We start from the raw sequence: 19,824 nt of genomic DNA, 5'->3' as shown, positions 1-19,824 counted from the left end.
CATAATGCCACTCCTAGGTATAAACTCAAGACAAGTGAGAACATATGCCTACACAAAGACTTTTACGTAAACATTCACAGCAGCATTGATCACAGTAGCCAAAAAGGTGGAAACAGTCCAGATGTCCATCAGCTGATGAATGAATAGACAAATGTGGTCTATCCACACATGCAGTCACTCAGTCACAGAGAGGAATATTCCATACATGCTACAACATAGATGCATTCAGAGATGATCCTTGAAAACATTATGCTAAATGAAAGCAGCCAGAAATACAAGTCTACACATTGTGTAATTCCATTTATGTGCAATTTCCAGAATAGCCAAATCTATAGGGACAGAAAGCACATCAATGGCTGCCCAGGGCTGAGATGGGCTGGGTAATGGGGAGTGAGTGTATGCTTAAGCAGGGTGATTTTTTAAATGTTATTTGAATGACATCGCAGTAAAAATAATAATGAAATGTAGACCCACATAGCCACTACCCAGGTTGAGAAATAGAAAAATGCCAATGAATGGGAAGACACACAGACATGGAAGTGATGGTCATAGTCACGGATCCCTGGGAACTAAGGCACAGCACAGCGTGGAAGGTCACATGGGGATGCACTGGGTCAGTCAGAAGACAGAGATAGCAAGGGGAAAATGTGGGCAAGAGCCTTTACTGTGGTTTCTGTGGGAAAGGACAGGTGAGGAGGGTAAAGCAGCTTAGCATTGGGTAGTTTGAATATCTCAGTTGGTTCTGGGGCCCTGGGGCTGACTCCATTTCTGGGATCTGACCCTAAGATGATTAAGGCAGGTAGATAGTTGTCTCCCAAAAGGAGATGGTTGGGATGTGGGCTCTGGATGGGTTGGTTGGCATTTTAAAGGTGCACTCCAGGTGGGCTATTTGCTTTCTCTAGGAATTAGCTGGCCCAGGGAGAGGCTGTCCCTCTAGAAGTCAGCAAGTCCTTGCATGTTGAAACATTAGAAATACAGAAAAGGAAAGACATGGGTGATACCATGGACAAAGTCCTACTGGCAGTTGTGGATACAGAGAGCTAGGGGCCTCAATATTAAGTATTCCACATGCATACAACCACTTAACCTGTTTGGCCCCATAGTTACATAGTCACCTATGCCGGCACCCTGTCTCCATGTTTCTAGGAAGAGGAGGAGGGGCAGTCCCCAGGAGCATGGAGCAGGGCGGGGGGAAGCTTCTTAACACTGTCACTGAGCTACACCCTCGTCCCAAGTGCAGAGGGCTCCAGTGCTTCCATTGTCTGAGAAGTCTGAGTCCTCGCAAATGGGGTAGGGAGCATGGTCAGCCATCCAGGAAGAGCCCTTGTCAGTGATAATTGTTTACAACTGTCCATGCATGGCGGTAATATAATAATAGCAGGGTGACTTTGAGTCAGCCTTAGTGTTGCACACATAGTGTACTCTCTCACTGCCTGCAGCAGAGGCTGATGGTTCCCCTGTAGGCCCTCCTTTTGGGCTGCTGGATCTCAGGAGTCTATGGCACTCAGGCCTGGGTCTCCTTTTTCTCCATTGCTGCCTTCAGACCTGGTGTCTTAGGTGTGCTAGTTCAGTCACCTCCATACCTCTGCTCTCCAGCCACCAAAACTTACTTGTATTGTCTTCTGTACTCCTTTTCCCACCCCTATAGGTGTGTGATAAAAAAAAATTCTTCACTGTAGTTTTAATGGAGTTTCAGGAGGGAGGAAACTTAGATAAATACATTCAATCTTCCATCAGGGGCCAGAACATGGTGTACGAATGATTTCTTGTAAATATCCTCATATCTCTAATTCTTCTCCAGTGTATTCTAAAGGCACAGGACCTAAACCACAAGGAATCCAGTACATGGAGAGTTTTACTTTACAGCAGATGAAGTTGTTGATCTATCCTCTAGAATCCTGAGTGATGTGCTAATTAGACCACCAGGGGGTGGGGAGGTGGTTTACATGGGGGAGGGATCTCCTGGGACCCCAGGTCATGTGTTCAGAGGATTGCACATTTTGGGGGAAGAGATGGGAGTCCCTCCTTGGTCCTCAGGGAACCTTGCCAGACTCTCTCACCACCTCCACCTCCCTTTTCCCTTCTCTACCATCATCTGTGAATCAGATCATGTTGCTCCCCTGCTTAAAACCCTCCAGTGCCTTCCTATCTCACTCAAAAATCCAAATGGTCCACCATGAACCACATAGCTTCTCACAATCTGGGTCCTGGGTTCTCCCTACCCCCTCATTCTGTCTTCCCTTTTACTTCCTCTCCTCACTATGCACCAGCCATACTTGTTCCTCCCATAGGCCAAAGTCTCTCCTGCCTCGAGGCTCCTGCACACTGTCCTTGAACTGAGGGGCTCTGCTCTGATGCTTCTTTTGGCTGGCACCCTACTTCTTTTGGCTGGCACCCTACTTTCTGGTCACAAGTTGAAGAAGTGATTAGTGACCTCACAAAAGACATGGGAGAACTTTCTGTGTCTCTGCCACCATCAAGATATAGTGAGAGGACAGCCACCTGCACACCAGGAAGGGGCTTTCACCACACACTGTCTGCCAGCACCTTCGTCCGGGACTTCCAGCCCCCAGAACTGTAAGAAACAAATGTTTACTGTCTAAGGCCTGACCATTGTATTTGTGATAGCAGCCTGAGTCTACTAAGACAGAAAGAAGCAGATTTCATACACACAGACCAGCAAGCTGAGATCCATCCTACTTGAGGCTGAGCAGTGGCCAGCTCAAATATTTTGGTTCATTTTGAGGGCTCTGAGTAGAAAGAAGGTGTGAGGTAAGGGTGGGAAGGAGGAACTGGCAGCCAGCAGGGCAATCAAAGGACTCAATGACATTTAGCAGACCCATGATAGTGTGCAGCCCAAGAGATTGAGGTGGGAGGGGGCACCTGTATGCAGGAGCCACTGCATGCCCTGGAGTCCTGGCCTGGCTGGTATAGTGTCTATTCCCTTAGAGATCTGGGGACAGGGCGGATGGGGAAGCAGGAATTGAGGGAGGGGATTGGAGGCAATGCTGCTGCCATGCTGAATGCTGAGGTGCCGAGCAGGCAAAGACAAAGTGCCTGTGACACAAAGTGCCTGTGACATGATGTACCTCAGCTATGTCAAGGGCTTAGTTACATAGCAGATAGAAAGCCTTCTGTGGCCTCACCCCTAACCACAGGGTGGGTCTGGCCACTAAACACCTTGCCCCACAGCTGGATGTCCTAACTACCCTGGGAAATAATTGATGTGTAGGAGTTCCTGCCCAGCCCGAACCAGGGGTTCGAGTTTCTGTAGTCGGGAATCTGTGCTTGCTGTTTCTTCTCTGGTCCTTCTGTATGGTCGATGACATTCGTTTGTATGAATGGACCAAAGAATTCAAATAACTCATTGAATCAGTGGAAAGCAGTCAGTGAAATTTATTCATTTATTTATATTATTCATTTACTCAAAAAATTTTAATTGAGCATCTATGAGGCCTCGTATGGGGGGAGCTGGGGACGCAAGGCTGGGGAAAGCAGGACAATTCTTGCAGCACAGAGACTGCATTCCACATTGCACAGGGCCAATGGACAACAGCCAGAAGACCCACCTTTGATGCATTTCAGGGCTGATAAGTGCTGGAGTGGAAGAGCTGAGAAAGACTGTATTGCAGGATGCTGCCCTGCTCTGGGCGCCCTGGGGAGGGATTCCTGGAGAAAAGAGGGTTTGAGTGGAATTCTCAGTGTTGGGTAGGAATTGCCCAGCTGACCGGGGCAGAGAAGAAATGTGTAGTGAAGCACACATACTCCCAGTATCTCAGAATGCAACTGTATATGGAGATAGGGTTCTTAAAAATATAATTAAAATGAGATCACTAGGGTGAGTCTTAATCTAATTGACTGGTGTCCTTATAAAAAGAGGGATTAGGGCTGTACCTGGGCAACTCAGTCAGTTGAGTGTTCTATTTCCGGCTCAGGTGGTGATTTCACGGTTAGTGAGTGTTTAGTGAATGGTTAGTGAGTTCGAGCCTCACATTGGCCTCACTGCTATCAGCTCAGAACCTGCTTCAGATCCTCTTTCCCCCTCCCTCTTTCCCTGCCTCTCCCTGGCTCATGCTCGCTCTCTCTCCCTCTCTCTCTCTCTCCCCCCCCCTCTCAAAAATAAATGAACATTAAAAAAAAGAGTCTTAAAAAGAGGGATTAGGAGAGGGGAAAATGGGTGATGGGCATTGAGGAGGGCACTGGATGTTGGGATGAGCACTGATTATTGTATGTAAGTGATGAATCATGGGAATCTACCCCCAAAACCAAGAGCACACTGTATACACTGTATGTTAGCTAACTTGACAATAAATGATACTAAGAAAAAAGGATTAGGACACAGATACATACAGAGGTAAGACTGTGTAGACACAGAGAGAAGATGGCCACCTACACGCCAAGGAGAGAGGCCTCAGAAGCAACCAGCGCTGACAGCAAGTCTTGATCTTGGACTTCTAAGCTCCAGAATGGTGAGGAAATAAATTGTTTGAGTCACACAGTGGTACTTTGTTATGACAGGCCAGGTAGACTAATATCCCTACTAAGTCCCAGGTATTGGTCTAAGTCCTTTATACATAGAAACTTCTATCTCACACCAGCCCTAGGTAGGAGGTGATCACTCTCCCTATTGCGCTGATGAGGACATTGAGGAACAGGGGTAAGAACTGAAATCATTCACACTTCAGAGCTTACTGACTACATGAATGTGAGCTTCCTGTTGGACATTCAGCACTGACATGACTTTTCAACTGTAGGGCCTTCTTTTTTTTTAATTTTTAAAAATGTTTTCTATTTATTTTTGAGAGAGAGAGAGAGAGAAAGAGAGAGAGAGAGAGAGAGCGCAAGTGGGAGAGGGGCAGAGAGAGAGGGAGACACAATCTGAAATAGGCTCCAGTCTCTAAGCTGTCAGCACAGAGCCTGACATGGGGCTTGAACTCATAAACCACAAGATCATAACCTGAGCTGAACCACAAGATCATAACCTGAGCTGACGCTTAACCGAATAAGCCACCCAGGCACCTGCAACTGTAGGAACTTCTTGCCCAGGAAGATGAAGTTGCAAATAACTTTAACTGGTTTGTTTTCAAAACTTTCTAAAAACCCATTTATCTGGGTAATAGACTCCTTAACTTTCTCTCAGAAAGGTGAGTGACCTCTTCTAAAAACATCGATTGTTTAGCTGGGCTCATCAACTGACTGAATGCAGGTCAAGCATTGTTCCACAACCCTCCTTGCTGTGTCCACCAATGCTACTGAACTGTGAACTTTGCCCAGTCTAGTGGCAGTTAGGGCCCCTGCATTTGAACCAGGCCATCCACACCTCATTAATATCCTACCTTTGCTTTCCTCCTTCTGACATTTGTCTATGAGGCTACGGCTCTCCTTGCAGGGAGCAGCAAACCTGGCTTTGCTTAACCAACGCGTTATTTTGGTCATCTCTCTGGGGAGTTGACAGTCAGCAGGGGTTAAGCAACTTTCCCAGATCATGTAGCTGGTGAGTGATGGACCAGGCTGGGACCCTTGTAATCCGACTGTAGTATCTGTGCTTCTAACTGCAGTCCTGAGGGTCAGAGGGACCTTACAGTCTTTGAGTCCATCCCACCACTGCCTGACTCTTTCTGGCAGTACAGGCAGCCTTTTGGAGGGAGCTGCCCCATTGTTGGGGAGCCATTGTTGGAGGCTATGTGGTACAGTAGAAGGAACAAGGGCTCTGGGCTAGCACAGACCCAACCCATTCATTGGCCAGCTGTGTGACTTTGAGTGGGTGACCCAGACCCCTCTGAACTTTGAATTTTCCATCATCAAAATGGAGCTAATGGGTCACAGCTTACATGATCATGGTGAAGATGCAAAGGGCTAATGTTGATCAAGTGTCTGGTACATGGTAGTTGTCCAATAAATGACATATTCAGTACCGCTTATGTATATGGAGTTGATGTTTGCTTCCCAGATTGCCTTCTCCCTCTCCCACCATTCAGCTTACTGTTTCAACAAGCAGTTGTCCTCTGAAGTTAGAAAGTTCTAGGACTTTAAGCAAATCCCTCTTCCCAAAGTCAGTTCATTCCTTTCCCTTTTGTCCTAAAGTCGGTGAAATTGGAGCAGTAACTCTAGAGAGAAGCACCATCTGAGCCCTTCTAGACCTGGGGCTCTTTTTGTAGCTTAGAGATGGAAATGGACACTCCGGAAAAAGCGTGTGTGGCTCAGTGAAAAGAGCACTGGACAAGCTAGGGGCTTGTCCTGTTTGTTACCACCCAGCTGTGCGCTGACCCTTCTTCCACATCTTGGTTTCTTTTTGGGGGGAATTTTGAAAACAAAATGAAGTCATGAGGATGGTAGTGATGTAAAGCAGGAGAGTGATGCACAGGTCACTATTCCTGCAGCCAGCAGCAGGGAGGGGAGGCCGCGGCCCATCTCTCCCAAGTGCCATAGCCTCTCCTTCTGGGAAGTGGCCCAGGAGTCTTGCCTCTTCTGGCAGATGTTATGTATTTGCAGAGTATGGGCTCAGTCTCCAGGAGTGTCTGGTGGTCTTCATTGCCACATAGGAATTTTAAAGGCTTTCTGGATTTCATGAGGCAGAGAATATTGATCCTTAACTTCAAACAAATGTGAGGATATGTTCTTTTCTGTTTAGACGACTCTTTCATGAAGGAGATGGGATCCTTATCAAACACTTGCTATCAGTTAACACCATAAGGTGTTAATGGTTTATTTCTGACAGGATGGGCTCTACATTTTCATTTCTTAATAACCTGCTTCCTTTCTGTCAAGATTCTCTTCCTTCAAATGGCCTCTGTGTCTTTTTGGTGCCCCCTCCTGACCTCTCTGTATGCAGCTGTTTTACCACGAAGTCAGGGGAGGAGAAGGAAATTTTGGTACAGGGCCTTTGAAGGTGGATGGACCTGGGTTCAAATCCTGGCTCATGAACTACTGGGGCACCTTTGGTTTTTTAACTTCTTCGAGTCTTGGCCTGAAATATGGCATTCTCAGAATCTTGTGCATTCTGAGCGTATATGCCAGTGCATGCCACCCTCACACGTCCACACTTTATAGTGTGAGAGCTGATGGAAACAAAGGTGGGGCATGGCATTTAGTGGGAAAATAACCTTTTCTAAAGGGGTATGTTGGAGGCCAAGAACAGTTTAGATAATTCAGCTAGCATAGTGCCTGGCAATTGAAGGTGCTCAATAAGTGCTTTAAAACAAAGTCGGACAGACTCCACCAGAAGCCTACTAGAACTGATCCAAGAATTCAGCCAAGTTGCAGGGTACAAAATCAATGTACAGAAATCGGTTGCATTTTTATACACCAACAATGAAGCAACAGAAAGAGAAATCAAGAAACTGATACTATTCACAATTGTACAAAAAACCATAAAATAACCTCAGAATAAACCTAACCAAGGATACAAGAGATCTGTATGATGAAAACTATAGAAAATTTATGAAGGAAATTGAAGAAGACACAAAGAAATGGAAAAACATTCCATGCTCATGGATAGGAAGAATAAACATAGTTAAGATGTCATTACTACCTAAAGCACTCTACACATTCAATGCAATTCCAATCAAAATTGCACCAGCATACTTCTCAAAACTAGAACAAACTATCCTAAAATTTGTATGAAACCACAAAAGACCCCGAATAGCCAAAGCAATACTGAAAAATAAAACCAAAACGGGAGGTATCACCATCCCAGACTTTAGCCTCTACTACAAAGCTGTCATCATCAAGACAGTATGATATTGGCACAAAAACAGACACATAGACCAATGGAACAGAACTGAGAACTCAGAAGTGGACCCAAAAGTATACAGCCAACTGATCTTTGACAAAGCAGGAAAGAATATCCAATGGAAAAAAGACAGCCTTTTTAACAGATGGTGTTGGGAGAACTGGACAGCAACATGCAGAAGAATGAAACTAGATCATTTTCTCACACCATGCACAAAAATAAACTCAAAATGGATAAAGGACCTGAATGTGAGACAGAAAACTATCAACACCCTAGAGGAGAAAGCAGGAAACAACCTCCTTGACCTCCACTGCAGCAACTTCTTACTTGACACATCCCCAAAAGCAAGGGAATCAAGAGCAAAAATAAATGATTGGGACCTCATCAAGATTAAAAGCTTCTGCACAACCAAGGAAACAACCCAGAAAATTAATAGGCAACCAATGGAATGGGAAAAGATAGTTGCAAATGACATATCAGATAAAGGGTTAATATCCAGAATCTATAAGGAACTCACCAAACTACATGCCCGAAAAACAAACAACCCGGTGAAGAAATGGGCAGAAGATATGAACAGACACTTCTCCAAAGAGGACATCCAGATGGCCAACAGACACATGAAACGATGCTCAGCATCCCTCCTCATCAGGGAAATACAAATCAAAACCACACTGAGATACCACCTCACGCCAGTCAGAGTGGCTAAAATGAGCAAATCAGAGAACTCTAGATGCTGGCGAGGATGTGGAGAAACGGGCACCCTCCTGCACTGTTGGTGGGAATGTAAACTGGTACAGCCCCTCTGGAAAACAGTGTGGAGGTTCCTCAGGAAACTAACAATAGAACTCCCCTAGGACCCAGCAATAGCACTGCTAGGAATTTACCCAAGGGATACAGAAATGCTGAGGCATAGGAGCACAGGTACCCCAATGTTCATAGCAGCACTCTCCACAATAGCTAAACCATGGAAAGAGCCTAAGTGTCCATCAACAGATGAATGGATCAAGAAGATGTGGTTTATCTATACCATGGAATACTACCTGGCAATGAGAAACAATGAAATCTGGCCACGTGTAGCAACATGGATGGACCTTGAGAGTGTTATGCTGAGCGAAATAAGTCAGGCAGAGAAGGACAAATATCATATGTTTGCACGTATAGGAGAATTAGGAGGAACTTAACTGAGGAACAAGGGGGAGAAGAAGGGCGGAAATGGTGGGGGAAAGGGAGAGAGGCAAACCATGAGAGACTCTTGAATGCTGACAAAAACTGAGGACTGATGGATGTGGGGTGGGGGATGGGCATGGAGGAGAACACTTGTGGGGATGAGCACTGAGTGTTATGTGGAAACTAATTTGACAATAAACTATTTGTAAAAAAACAAACAAACAAACAAAAAAACAAAGTCAGAAAATCGATTTAGAAGAAGAAATGACATGATCAAGTGGCATTTTCCATTGCAGACCAAGCAGTGACAGAATAAAGGAAACACAGATGGGATAAGGCCAGATTTCATTCTTATGAGAGAATCGACCACCGACAGAGGCATTGCGCTAAAACTTCTGCAGTGGGAATGTGAGGGTGAAGGCCAAAACTTCTCCTTAGTCCTCAGTTTCCAGCTTTTCTTTTCAGCTTCCAGATTGTATGCAAAAGTCTGGAATGCTCTTTGGAAAAAAGATGTGCCTGAGTAAGTAATAACTTCAGTGAGTCTCAATTTCTTCATCTGCGAAGAGAAGATTATAAGGCTTTCTCCGTGTTGGTACAGTTAAATGACATAAAGTGACAAGCATGTGCATAGAATAGAAATGAGAAAACTGTCAGATGCCTTCCTGCTATCCAACAGAGTCTCTGGCAGGTGTGTGGTGGAGTGGGGACACACAGGGGATGCGTTTCCTTGATGGAGAGGCTCAGTGTGACCACAGGTGGAAGGTAACAGAGGACATGGCAGATTTAGAAAGCAAAGACTAGGAGATTCAGCCAGGGCTGTAATGGGAGAAGTGGCTGGTGGCTGGTGACTGGGAGGGGAGAGCAGAGGGCAGTCTTGCTGGGGGCTTGGGGTCTTGTCTAGGCTGCTCCAGACTGACCAGTGAGGCTCTGAAGTACATAAGAGCACTGCCAGATTCTGAAAAAGGCCTTGTACCATGACTCTCCTGCTCATCAGCAGGAACACTGGTGGACTCTGGTAGACTGGCCAAGAGGAATGACATCCTGGAGCCCTGACAGTGAAGCAGCTCAGAAACCTGTGGGTTCTGGGGGTATATGCTCATCACCCCAACTCCCAGGTGGAACAGCAGCACTGTCATACATTCCTTCTTAGGTCATATGAGCCCCACTTGCCCCATGTCCCCACCAGCACTGTCAGTCCTGGAGGCTAGTGCACCCTCTGATATCTCATTGTGGTTTTTGCTGGTGCTTTCTTCGTGTGTAATGATGTGAATATCTTTCTGTGTACTTATTTGGCACTTGTATATCTTCCACTGTTAAATGGCTTCTTATGTCTTTTGGACATTTTCTAATTGGATTGTTTGACTTTTACTGCTGAGTTTTGAGAATTCTTCATCTGTTCTAGACACTCACCTTTTGTCAGATGTGTGGTTTGCACATCTTTCCTTCCAGGTTGTGGGTTGTCTCTTCATCTTCTTCCCAGGGTCTTTCACAGGTGACAGTTTTCATTTTGATAAAGTTTGATTTATCTCATGGATTTTTCTTCTCATGCATTGTGCTTTTGGTGTTATCTAAGAATTCTTTGTCCAATCCCAGATTCTGAGGATTTCCACCTATGTGCTACACTAAAGTTTTATAGTTTTATATTTTACATTTAACCCTATGATACATTTTGAGCTCATGTTCTTAATAATGTGTGAGACTGAAGTCCAGGCTCATATTTGCTTATGGATGACCAATTGCTAGCACCATTTGTTGAAAAATACATAATACGCCCCCCCCCCAACTCTGGCACCTATTATTTATTTACTTATTTTTAAATGCTTAAGTGAAATTTTCTTTTATTTTAATTGCAGTGCAGTTAACATACTGTGTTCTATTAGTTTCAGGTATACAACATAGTAATTCAAGAATTCTGTATATTACTCAGTGCTTATCAGGACAAGTGCACTCCCTAACCCCATCACCTATTTCACCCATCTTCCCACCCACCTCCCCTCTGGTAATCATCAATTTATTCTCTATACTTAAGAGTCTGTTTCTTGGTGTGTCCTTTTTTTCATTTTATCTCTTTGCTCATTTGTTTTGTTTCTTAAACTCCATCTATGAGTAAAATCATGGTACTTGTCTTTCTCTGGTTGACATTATGCTTAGCATAACACTCTAGCTCCATCTATGTTGTTGCAAATGGCAAGATTTCATTCTTTCTTATGGCTGAGTATGAAATATTTGTGAATGAGTAACATTATCTGGACCTAGAGACACTGGGCGTAGAGGTGCACTGAGGATACCAAAACACATGCAGTCTGTGGTCTTCCTGCTGTATTCACCAAAGATCATACAGTTGTTGATGCTGTGGGCCCAACAGCCTGAGCTGATGAAGCCACTGCCCCACCCCCCACACCAACCCAGTACCCCCTAAACCAACTGGAGCCTCTAAGATGCCCCTTCCAACAGGTGAAGGTTTTTCTTTGCTAAAATCAGTCCGTAAATTTGGAAGAAGTGACGGCTTCTTCAAATAAGCAGGGATCATGAAGAATCATCAAAGCTACAGGGATCATGAAGAATCAGGGAAACATGACATCACCAAGGGAACAAAGTAAAAGTTCAGGAACTGATTCAAGATAAATGGAGATCCATGAATTGCCTGATAGAATTCAAAATAATTATTCTGAAGGTAGTCAGAGAGAACACAGACAAATAATTTAATGAAATCAGGAAGACAATGGCAAGAACAAAACAAGAAGTTCAATTAAGAGATAGAAAAATGTGTCAAAGAACCAAATAGAAATTTTGGAACTGAGTATATATCCAAAGGAAATGAAGACAGGTTCTTGAGGATGTATCTACCCTCCCTGTTGATTGCAGCATTATTCATAGCAGCCAAGATATGGAATCAATCTAAGTGCCAATTAGCAGATAAATGGATAAATAAAACTATGTATAAGAATATATATGAATATATACATATATATGTGAATATATACATATAAGTATGAATATATTAATATTATTCAGCCACGAGAAAAGAAATTCCTGCCTTTTCCAACAACATGGATGAGTTTTGTCGGCCTTATGCTAAGAGAAATAAGTCAGGAAGAGAAAGAAAACACTGTATGATATTATCTGTGGAATCTAAAAAAGCCAAACTCATAGAAACAGAATAGAATGGTGGTTGCCAGGAACTGGGCATAGGGTAGGGGAAACAGGGAGATATTGGTTAAAGGGTACTAGTTATAAGACAAATACGTTCTGGAGATCTAATGTACAGCATAGTTATAGTTAATGATGTTGTATTATATACTTGACAGTTCCTAAGAGAGCAAATCTTAAATATTCTCACCAGAAAAAAAGATGGTAATTATGTGATGTGATGGAGATGGTAGTTAATGCTATGGTGGTAATTGTTTTGAAGTTTTCTTTCTTTCTAAATTAATTTTTTAAAAATATTTTATTTTATTTATTTATTTTGAGAGAGAGAGAAAGCATGAGTGGAGGAGGGGCAGAGAGAAGGAGAGAGAAAGAATCCCAGGTAGGCTCCCCACCACCAGCATTGAGCCTGATGCAGGGCATGAACTCACGAACCTGAGCTAAAATCAAGAGTCAGACATGTAACCGATTCAGTCCCCCAGGGACCCCATGTTTTACAATTTTGTAAGTATATCAAATTAACACATTAGACCCCTTAAACTGACATGATATTAAATGTCAATTTTATTGCAATAAAGCTGCAAAGAATATTTTTGGATGCATGAGTCACACGTATTTTAAAATTTATACCAGATAATTCTAATATCTGGATCACTTGTAGATTTGTTTCTGTTGTCTGATTTTTCTCTTGCTTCTGTTTTTGGTACGCTTGTTAATATTTGTTTGAATACTGGATATTGTAAAGAAGCAGGGCAGTGACTTTAGATGATATTATTTTCCTTCTGAAAATATTTACTCTAGCCCCCGGTAGTGATATAGAATAAAAATAGTCTGTTAAATTTTGTCAGAGACTATGATGCCTTGAGGCTTAGCTCCATACTTTGTAAGGATTGATCTGCCTCTGGTGTATACCTTCTTTTAGGTTATTGCCTCTCCCACTGATAAATACCTTGGAGTGTTTATCAAAACTTGCCTTGGGGTGCCTGGGTGGCTTAGTAGGTTAAGCATCCGACTTCAGCTCAGGTCATGATCTCACTGCTCCTGGGTTCGAGGCCCACATCGGGCTCTGTGCTGACAGCTCGGAACCTGGAGCCTGGTTTGGATTCTGTGTCTCCCTCTCTCTCTGCCTCTCCACCACTCACACTCTCTTTCTCAAAAATAAATAAACATGAAAAAAAAATCTTGTCTTCCTATGTGGATCACCAACTCTAATTTTTAGTTCCCCAGCATGCAGCTCTCTGATAAACTGCATTTCAGATATTTTCTGATTGGTTTCTTTGTCTTTGGGCCTATGATGGTTAGGAAGAGAAACGCTTCAGGAATGATGGGGGCAAATAGATGCAATGCGTTTATTTGCCTTTTCTGCACCTCTGTACTTTCAGGGATCTGGACCCCTCACATTCCATCTTGGCAAGGTATAACCCCACAGTTTTTGTTCCTGTAGCCCATGATATTGCTGAAACCTCTGCTGCTTCTCTGCTCTTTGCAGGCATCTGTAGGCCAGCACCCTCCCCCCAAGCCTCTCAGCCTGCACTGCTGAAGTTCGCCAGTGCCAGGGGGCAGCTCATTGCAGGAAATAGGGCTCTCACCACAGAGAGCTCTACTGCCTTCCAGGACCTTAGACAAATAGGGACCTGGAACCTTAAATAGACTTTTTTGTTTTATTTTGCTCTTTGGATGTATTTTGTATTTAGTTGCCCTTGGGGGTCTTGTGGGTGTGCTAAAAGCTGCTCTTTCATAGCTGGAAACATAAAATCCTCTTGAGACTATATTTGGACCAAGATTTACCTGACTCAAAATTCCTTAATCTTTCTACTTTAGCAGAACTCAGTGTCTACTTTTAATGCAAATATGCCCTCAACTAATAAAAAAATCTGTTGATAAGAGATGTGTGCATACAAACACAGACTCATAAATTATACTCAGGATTTTCTATTTTCACTGGATGCATCAGAAAGCAGTTGCTCTGGATACTTTGAGTTAATGGTCTAAGTCCCAATTTAAATACAAATAGGAAAACAACATCACCACCATGAAAACCTGGCTTTTCTTCTGTCCTAGAATGCAATCTGTTTTCACAGACACACAGAGAGAACCACAATTTCCTGGAGGTCCATGACTTCCTGGAGGCTCTGGCTCAGTCATCCAGAGTGGTTACAAGGACATTCTCACATATGGTTATAGCTATGTCTATGCTTTCTCCAAAACCCTTCTGTCTATGGATGCTTCCTCAGTTTTGTGAGGCAGCAAGGGTCTGTGGAGCTGGATGGAGGGAACACCTCAGCTTCAAGCATGTGGAACCACATCTGCCTGGGCATGTCCACCCTTCTCCCCTCTGGAGTCCTCCCAGAGAAGACTCTTTCTGGGAAATCTTCCACTGCCTCCCTCCAGTCCTCCCTGTCCACCTGCTTCAGCTCCCCTTGGACCTAAGTGCCTCTGTGGGTCCCACCTCTCACCGCTCTCTTACCTGGGCCTTTCCCTCCAGCCATATCACACTTCTTAGAGTTGACTGAACCAAAGTCTCTCCTACCTCCACTCCTCTGCAACACTGAACCTTCATGAAAACACTCCTGCCTCCCTTCCCACCTTCTCTGGCTCCTCCCAGTTGAAGATACCACCTTCAAGGGGTCTTCCTGGATCCTCCTGGCTAGGGGTTGGAGATACCTACAGTTGGGGACCCACAGCTACCCTTGGCCATTGTGCTTCCTGTCCTGGTTGCCATTTATGGTATATATATATCTCTTGACTCAGTCTCTTTTAATCCCTTCCACCTCTGCCAAAGGAGTGGCCCTTACAGCGGGGTGGTACTGATGGAGACAGGTCCCTTCTAGTCTGGCCACTAGCTCTGGAAGCCGGCGGGGGGGGGGGGGGGGGATGCACCAGTAAGACCGACAGAGACAAGAGGTCTAATTTCAGGAGTTGGGCTTTGGGTCCTGACAGGATTTCAATAGACTGGGGGTGAGGGGAAGGCCTGAGGGTGTTACATTTTGACCCGCAGCATGAGCAAATGTGGGATGGCAAATATGAACCCAAGGGGCTCCTAGGACAGGGCACACCGACCTGGCTGAAGCTTGACGTCCTCCCTGCATTCTCGGATGTGGGAACAGTGTCAGAGCCAGGATTTGAGAGCAGGTTTTCAGCTACTTGTACTTAGCCCTGGTGTCAGGCCTGCTTCCTTGCAGCACCCAGGAGTTGACCTGCTGACCAGGGCTCCAGACCTGGTAGTGGCTCCAAAGCTGCTGGATGGGTCCCATTTAACCTCAGAGCAGAGCCTGAGTCAAGGATAAGGGTGGGAGCACCAATGAGGAAGGGCTTGAGGGTGAGGGGGAATGGGCAGAACTGTGCCTGGGGGACTCAGAGTTTCCATTTACTCTGGCAGCCTTGGAGGCAGACAAGGAAAAGGACACGGGGATGGAGCAGGAGGAAGCAAAGCCCTCCCTACCCTCAATAGGCAGAGCCAGTGGTTTAAATAGGCAGAGCCAGCATTGCCAACAGCACCAGATCCACTGAGGACCTGGATGTCCCCAGGGTGTACGTCCTGGCCAGGATGTGGATGAGGTCTGTTAATGTGACCTGGAGTCTGTTTTGTAGAGCCTGTTCTTCTGCTAGTCCTTGGGCCATCAGCTGGCCTCTCGCTGCCTCTGTTCAGTATCTGACAGTGACTTCTGAGGGACCCAGGCCACCTCTGCTTTCACCTCTGGTGCTGGAATTAGGTGAAGCTAGACTGAACCTGTGGATTTACCACTGCTGGGGCCAGGGCAGGAGGAGAGGGGCATTTCAGGAGGAAGAAGGGTGGTGGGCCAGCAGAGCGAGGGTGAGGAGAGGGAACAAGCCCTATGAGGACTGCATGGGGAGGGTCACAGTGCCAGCTTTGTCTGTCCAGGCCCCGCAGGAAGCAGAAGCTACAGTCTATCAGAATAGCAAGAAGGTATTTTTTTTTATTTTTTTTTTAATGTTTTATTTATTTCTGAGAGAGAGAGACAGTGTGATCAGGGGAGCGTCAGAGAGAGAGGGAGATACAGAATCTGAAACAGGCTCCAGGCTCTGAGCTGTCAGCACAGAGCCCGATGTGGGGCTCAAACCCACGGACTGTGAGATCATGACCTGAGCCGAAGTCAGACGCTTAACCAACTGAGCCACCCAGGCGCCCCAACAAGAAGGTATTTTAATAAAAGTTATTTATAAGGTATGGACATAGGGAAACCACAAGACAGAGGGTGGTCCATTGGGTGACAGAATTGCGACCACCCCAGGTCTGAGCAGGTCAGGGAAGGACAGTTATTGGAACTCAGTGATTAGAGAGCTTCCTGACAGCAACTGCACTATCTCTGCTCAGCTGCAGAAGACCAGTGAACTGCTGGGTTCCTGCTGAGAGAGAAAAGTCCTGACCTCTCACATGCCTTTGCCTCGGTCCCTCTGAACTCCTGCTTGCCAAACCCAACCAGGAACGGAGGGTGGGAGGGCTATGTTGATCATCTGTCCAAGTCGGGGAGCACAGTGGCCCAGGGTCTGCAGAGGGACAGGAACAGGTATAGGCAGAGGGCACTTTGTGGAGCTTTGCTACCACTGTGTCCTGGACCCCTGGCCCTGGGGTTGTGCTTATACTAGGGGGAGATGGGGCTCTCTGAGCCCCAGCCCTGGTCTCACTGTGCTCTGGATGTCAGACGGTGGGAGTCAGATTTGGGGCCTCCAGCCTTGCTTCCCCCAGCTTTCCCTCCTTGGGAGCCCTATATTCTGGCAGGGGTCTCCCTTCCCAGCACCTTTTCAGCTTCCTTCTTCCTCTTCTCACGCCAGAAAATGTACCATCTGGACTAGGAAACAGGGTTGAGGTAGGTTAGTGAAGGAGTAGGTGTGTCTTTCCTAGGGATGCTGGGGCTGGGAGAGTCACTCACCCACTTCCAGCTATGGATGCCAGGAACAGAATAATGCCAAGGCTCACAACCCACACAAAGGCATTCCCAGTACTGGCTGAGGATATAAAAGAGGGAGCCAGGTGTTTGGGGGACAGTGAGGGCCATCCAAGCCTCTTCTCTCTTCCTTTTATTTACTACGTTCTTTCCTCCTTTTATTTGCCCACTCAGTCATTTGTTTGCATACACTTACTGAGCACCTACTGTGTGCCCCACATATTTCTAGAGAGGAGTGGGATATGGTCCCTGTGCTCTAGGAGGGAAACAGGGGAAGCAAAGCAGGACAGAGCAGAGGAGAAGTAGCCACTAGGAGGGCTGATGAGCCTCAGGGGGTGGGAGCTGGTCGGGGAAACATTCTTAGGAAACAGGATTTTTAGTTGGACTTTGAAAGACAAGTAAGAGTTCAGTTTCAGTCCCATGAAAAAGGACTAAGCTGCCTAGAGGCAGAACATGTCCTCTATGGCTCTGAAGCTGTACATATGACACCAAGAAATCCCAGCAGGTGTTATCTTCTCTGGTGAGGATGGAGAAAAAGAAGAGCTCGGGGCTGGGCAGAGGATGAAGGCGATCCAGACAGAGACAACAGTGATCTGGGATGGAGTGGGGGCAGGCTAGAGGCAGGTTGACCTGCTGCCACTGACCTGGGCAAAGAGCTGGGTCTTTGCAGGTGAGGAAGTGTGTCTTGCAGTTGGCACAGTTCATGACCTCCAGTGTGGAATGTAGGTCTGTGAGAGGGGATAGTCAGGAGCCTTAGCCAGGGCCATGTGCACCCCACCCCTCATTCCCCCACCCAGGTCTCCACACTTACTTACCACAGGACTTGTTGCAGGCTGCCAGGGAGAGTGAGATGGTAGAGAAACTGAGGTGCTAGGGAGGCAGACAGAGCCAGGAAGGGTTGGGGTGTGAGCAGGAAAGGGAGCTGGGAGGAGGCATGGACAGGCATCCAGTGTGTGGGCAGGGGTGGGGGCTCCTGGGAAAAGATGGAGGAAAGGCTGCAGACTAGGCTCTGCTCTCCTCAGTCCTGGGGAGGTGAAGGACTGGGTGGTGGGTGGGGGCCAGCTCCACCTCTCACCCTTCTCCTTCAGCTCCTCAGATATCTCATCCAACTTCTCAGTAAACACCTTCTTCTGGATATGAATCTCTTCCAAAAGTGATGGTTTATCTGGGAGGAAGAGGAGGGGAAGGGTTCATTTATCATCCACATTTTATAGTTGAGATCAATTGCATAACTCTTTCAAGGTTGGGAATTCAAGTCAGTTTTTTAAACAAAAACTGCACAGAGCACACAGATGCTGTACCTGTCACCACTCTTCACCACACATCCCCACCCCAGGCCAGTGGGCCTTCTGGGAGTGACTTTGGGGACTGGGTTTTATCAACCTAAGCCTGGGGGCTTCCTCACTATCTCGGAACTTCTTGATGGCTTCATCTACGTGATAGAATAATTCGGCTGCTGCTTCTTCCATATGGTCCTGATCTGAGAACGGGACATGGGATAAAGGGCAGTTGGGGGTATAAGAAAAGCCCAAGCCAAGTAAAGGAATCCCTGATCTTTAGGCTGTGCCTCACCAAGATACCAGGGTTTGACAAAGACACGATCCTTCAGGAATAGGGTGTGGAGGCTTTGGGAGAGTTCTGTGGGTGGCCCTGGGGTGCCCCAAAGAATCTGCAGATCATAGTCTATCAATGCAGACAGTTCTGGCCAGCAGACAAGGCAGCTCTCTCCATTGATGGCAGGCAGGAGACAGCTGAGCAGGAGAAGCAGCATCTTCTGGGTCTGTCCCTCTGTCCCCTTACCACCCTGCCTAGCAGTTCCATATGGAATGATGATATCCCCTCCCCCCTAGAAACCACATTCTCTTTGCAGAACAAAAGTAAATTCCATAGGGTAAGATGAGAGCCAGCTACACAGTGCAAACCTGGACTTTGATGTCAGACCCAAGTCATCACCTTCTTCTGAAGATGGAGTCACTGATGCTCTTGGGGAGGGTTCTTGTGAGGACCAGGACCAGAAATGGCAATTCAGTCTTGTGGCTGATGGTCAGCTCTCCTGATGGCATTTACCACATATGAAATAGTTCAAAATCCTGAAATTTGAGAGACCAGGAGGGAGCATCATAGAGAGAAGATTAGTTGTGTGAAGAACCTGACTCGCTTTTGCACATAGAGGTGGTCAGTCACAGGGAAGCTTATGGAATATATAAACTAGTAGCTGTCTTGTGCCTGACCAAGCCAGAGGGATTTAAACAGCTATTCTTATCACAGTGTAGACAGATTATAGACAGCTACAGCCTGTGCTTGGATTTACAGAGAGAGAGAAGTCTTCTTTGGGCCACCAGTTCTTATGTGCAATGTGCATTGAAGAAAAGCAAAGTGACTTACTCTTCATTAAAGGAAAAGCCAGTGGGATATTTGTCACTGCTTAGCTGGTAAGTTTTGCCTTTCCATGCCATGCTTCCAATCTGAGTGCCTCAGGCTGGATTATGAGTGGCTGAAAGCCACCAGACATTTAAAGAATGTTTCTTACAGGAACAAGAGACAAAAACAATAGCAAGAACTCAAAACAAAAGCAGACAAAAAAACCACAGGGCAAAGAAAGGGTACAAAGATGGTGAGAAGCATAAGAAAACTTAGAAATCCACTATTTAAATAAAGTATTGCTCTCTCCAGACAGGAATAGGCTGGTATGTAAAGGAAAAATAGAATAAGAAAGTTATTGAAGATTAAATTTATGATAGCAGGAATTTAAAAAAATTCCATAGAAGTGTTAGCAGATAAAGTTTCAGAAATCTCCCAAGTGGAAGTACAGAAAGATAGAGATAAGAAATAGGGAAGAATAAATCACATTAAATAATCAATCCATGAAGT

General features: G+C 45.7%; 1 protein-coding gene across 6 annotated transcripts; it reads right to left on the bottom strand.

The window, feature by feature from the left end:
- Positions 1-16,214: 16,214 nt before the first annotated feature.
- TEX51 (testis expressed 51) lies at positions 16,215-18,743 on the bottom strand. 6 transcript variants are annotated; one of them, XM_039220869.1, is made up of 8 exons: positions 18,526-18,743; positions 18,359-18,433; positions 18,029-18,118; positions 17,769-17,786; positions 17,598-17,681; positions 16,939-17,014; positions 16,807-16,857; positions 16,215-16,411 (listed from the first exon to the last, which is right to left on the bottom strand). In XM_039220869.1, exons 1-8 carry the CDS (start codon positions 18,722-18,724, stop codon positions 16,369-16,371), a joined length of 636 nt encoding a protein of 211 aa, XP_039076800.1. In that variant the 5' UTR covers positions 18,725-18,743; the 3' UTR covers positions 16,215-16,368. The 6 variants fall into 6 exon arrangements, with proteins under 6 accessions (XP_039076800.1, XP_039076799.1, XP_039076802.1 ...); XM_039220868.1 differs by having other exon boundaries at positions 16,215-16,555; positions 16,807-16,852; XM_039220871.1 differs by having other exon boundaries at positions 16,807-16,852.
- Between the last annotated feature and the right edge of the window lie 1,081 nt (positions 18,744-19,824).

Source organism: Hyaena hyaena, unplaced genomic scaffold (genome assembly GCF_003009895.1).
Source record: "Hyaena hyaena isolate Hyena2069 unplaced genomic scaffold, ASM300989v1 scaffold_921, whole genome shotgun sequence".
NCBI classification, from domain to species: domain Eukaryota; kingdom Metazoa; phylum Chordata; class Mammalia; order Carnivora; family Hyaenidae; genus Hyaena; species Hyaena hyaena.
This window is presented reverse-complemented; position numbering and strand designations above follow the sequence as displayed.

Coding starts and splice junctions, on each gene's coding strand:
- TEX51 (XM_039220868.1), bottom strand. CDS start 18,724: ATGCTGCTTCTCCTGCTCAGCTGTCTCCTGCCTGCCATCAATGGAGAG. Junction 18,434..18,525: donor TGTCAAACCCTGGTATCTTG/GTGAGGCACAGC, acceptor TCCCGTTCTCAG/ATCAGGACCATATGGAAGAA. Junction 18,119..18,358: donor CATCAAGAAGTTCCGAGATA/GTGAGGAAGCCC, acceptor TCTTCCTCCCAG/ATAAACCATCACTTTTGGAA.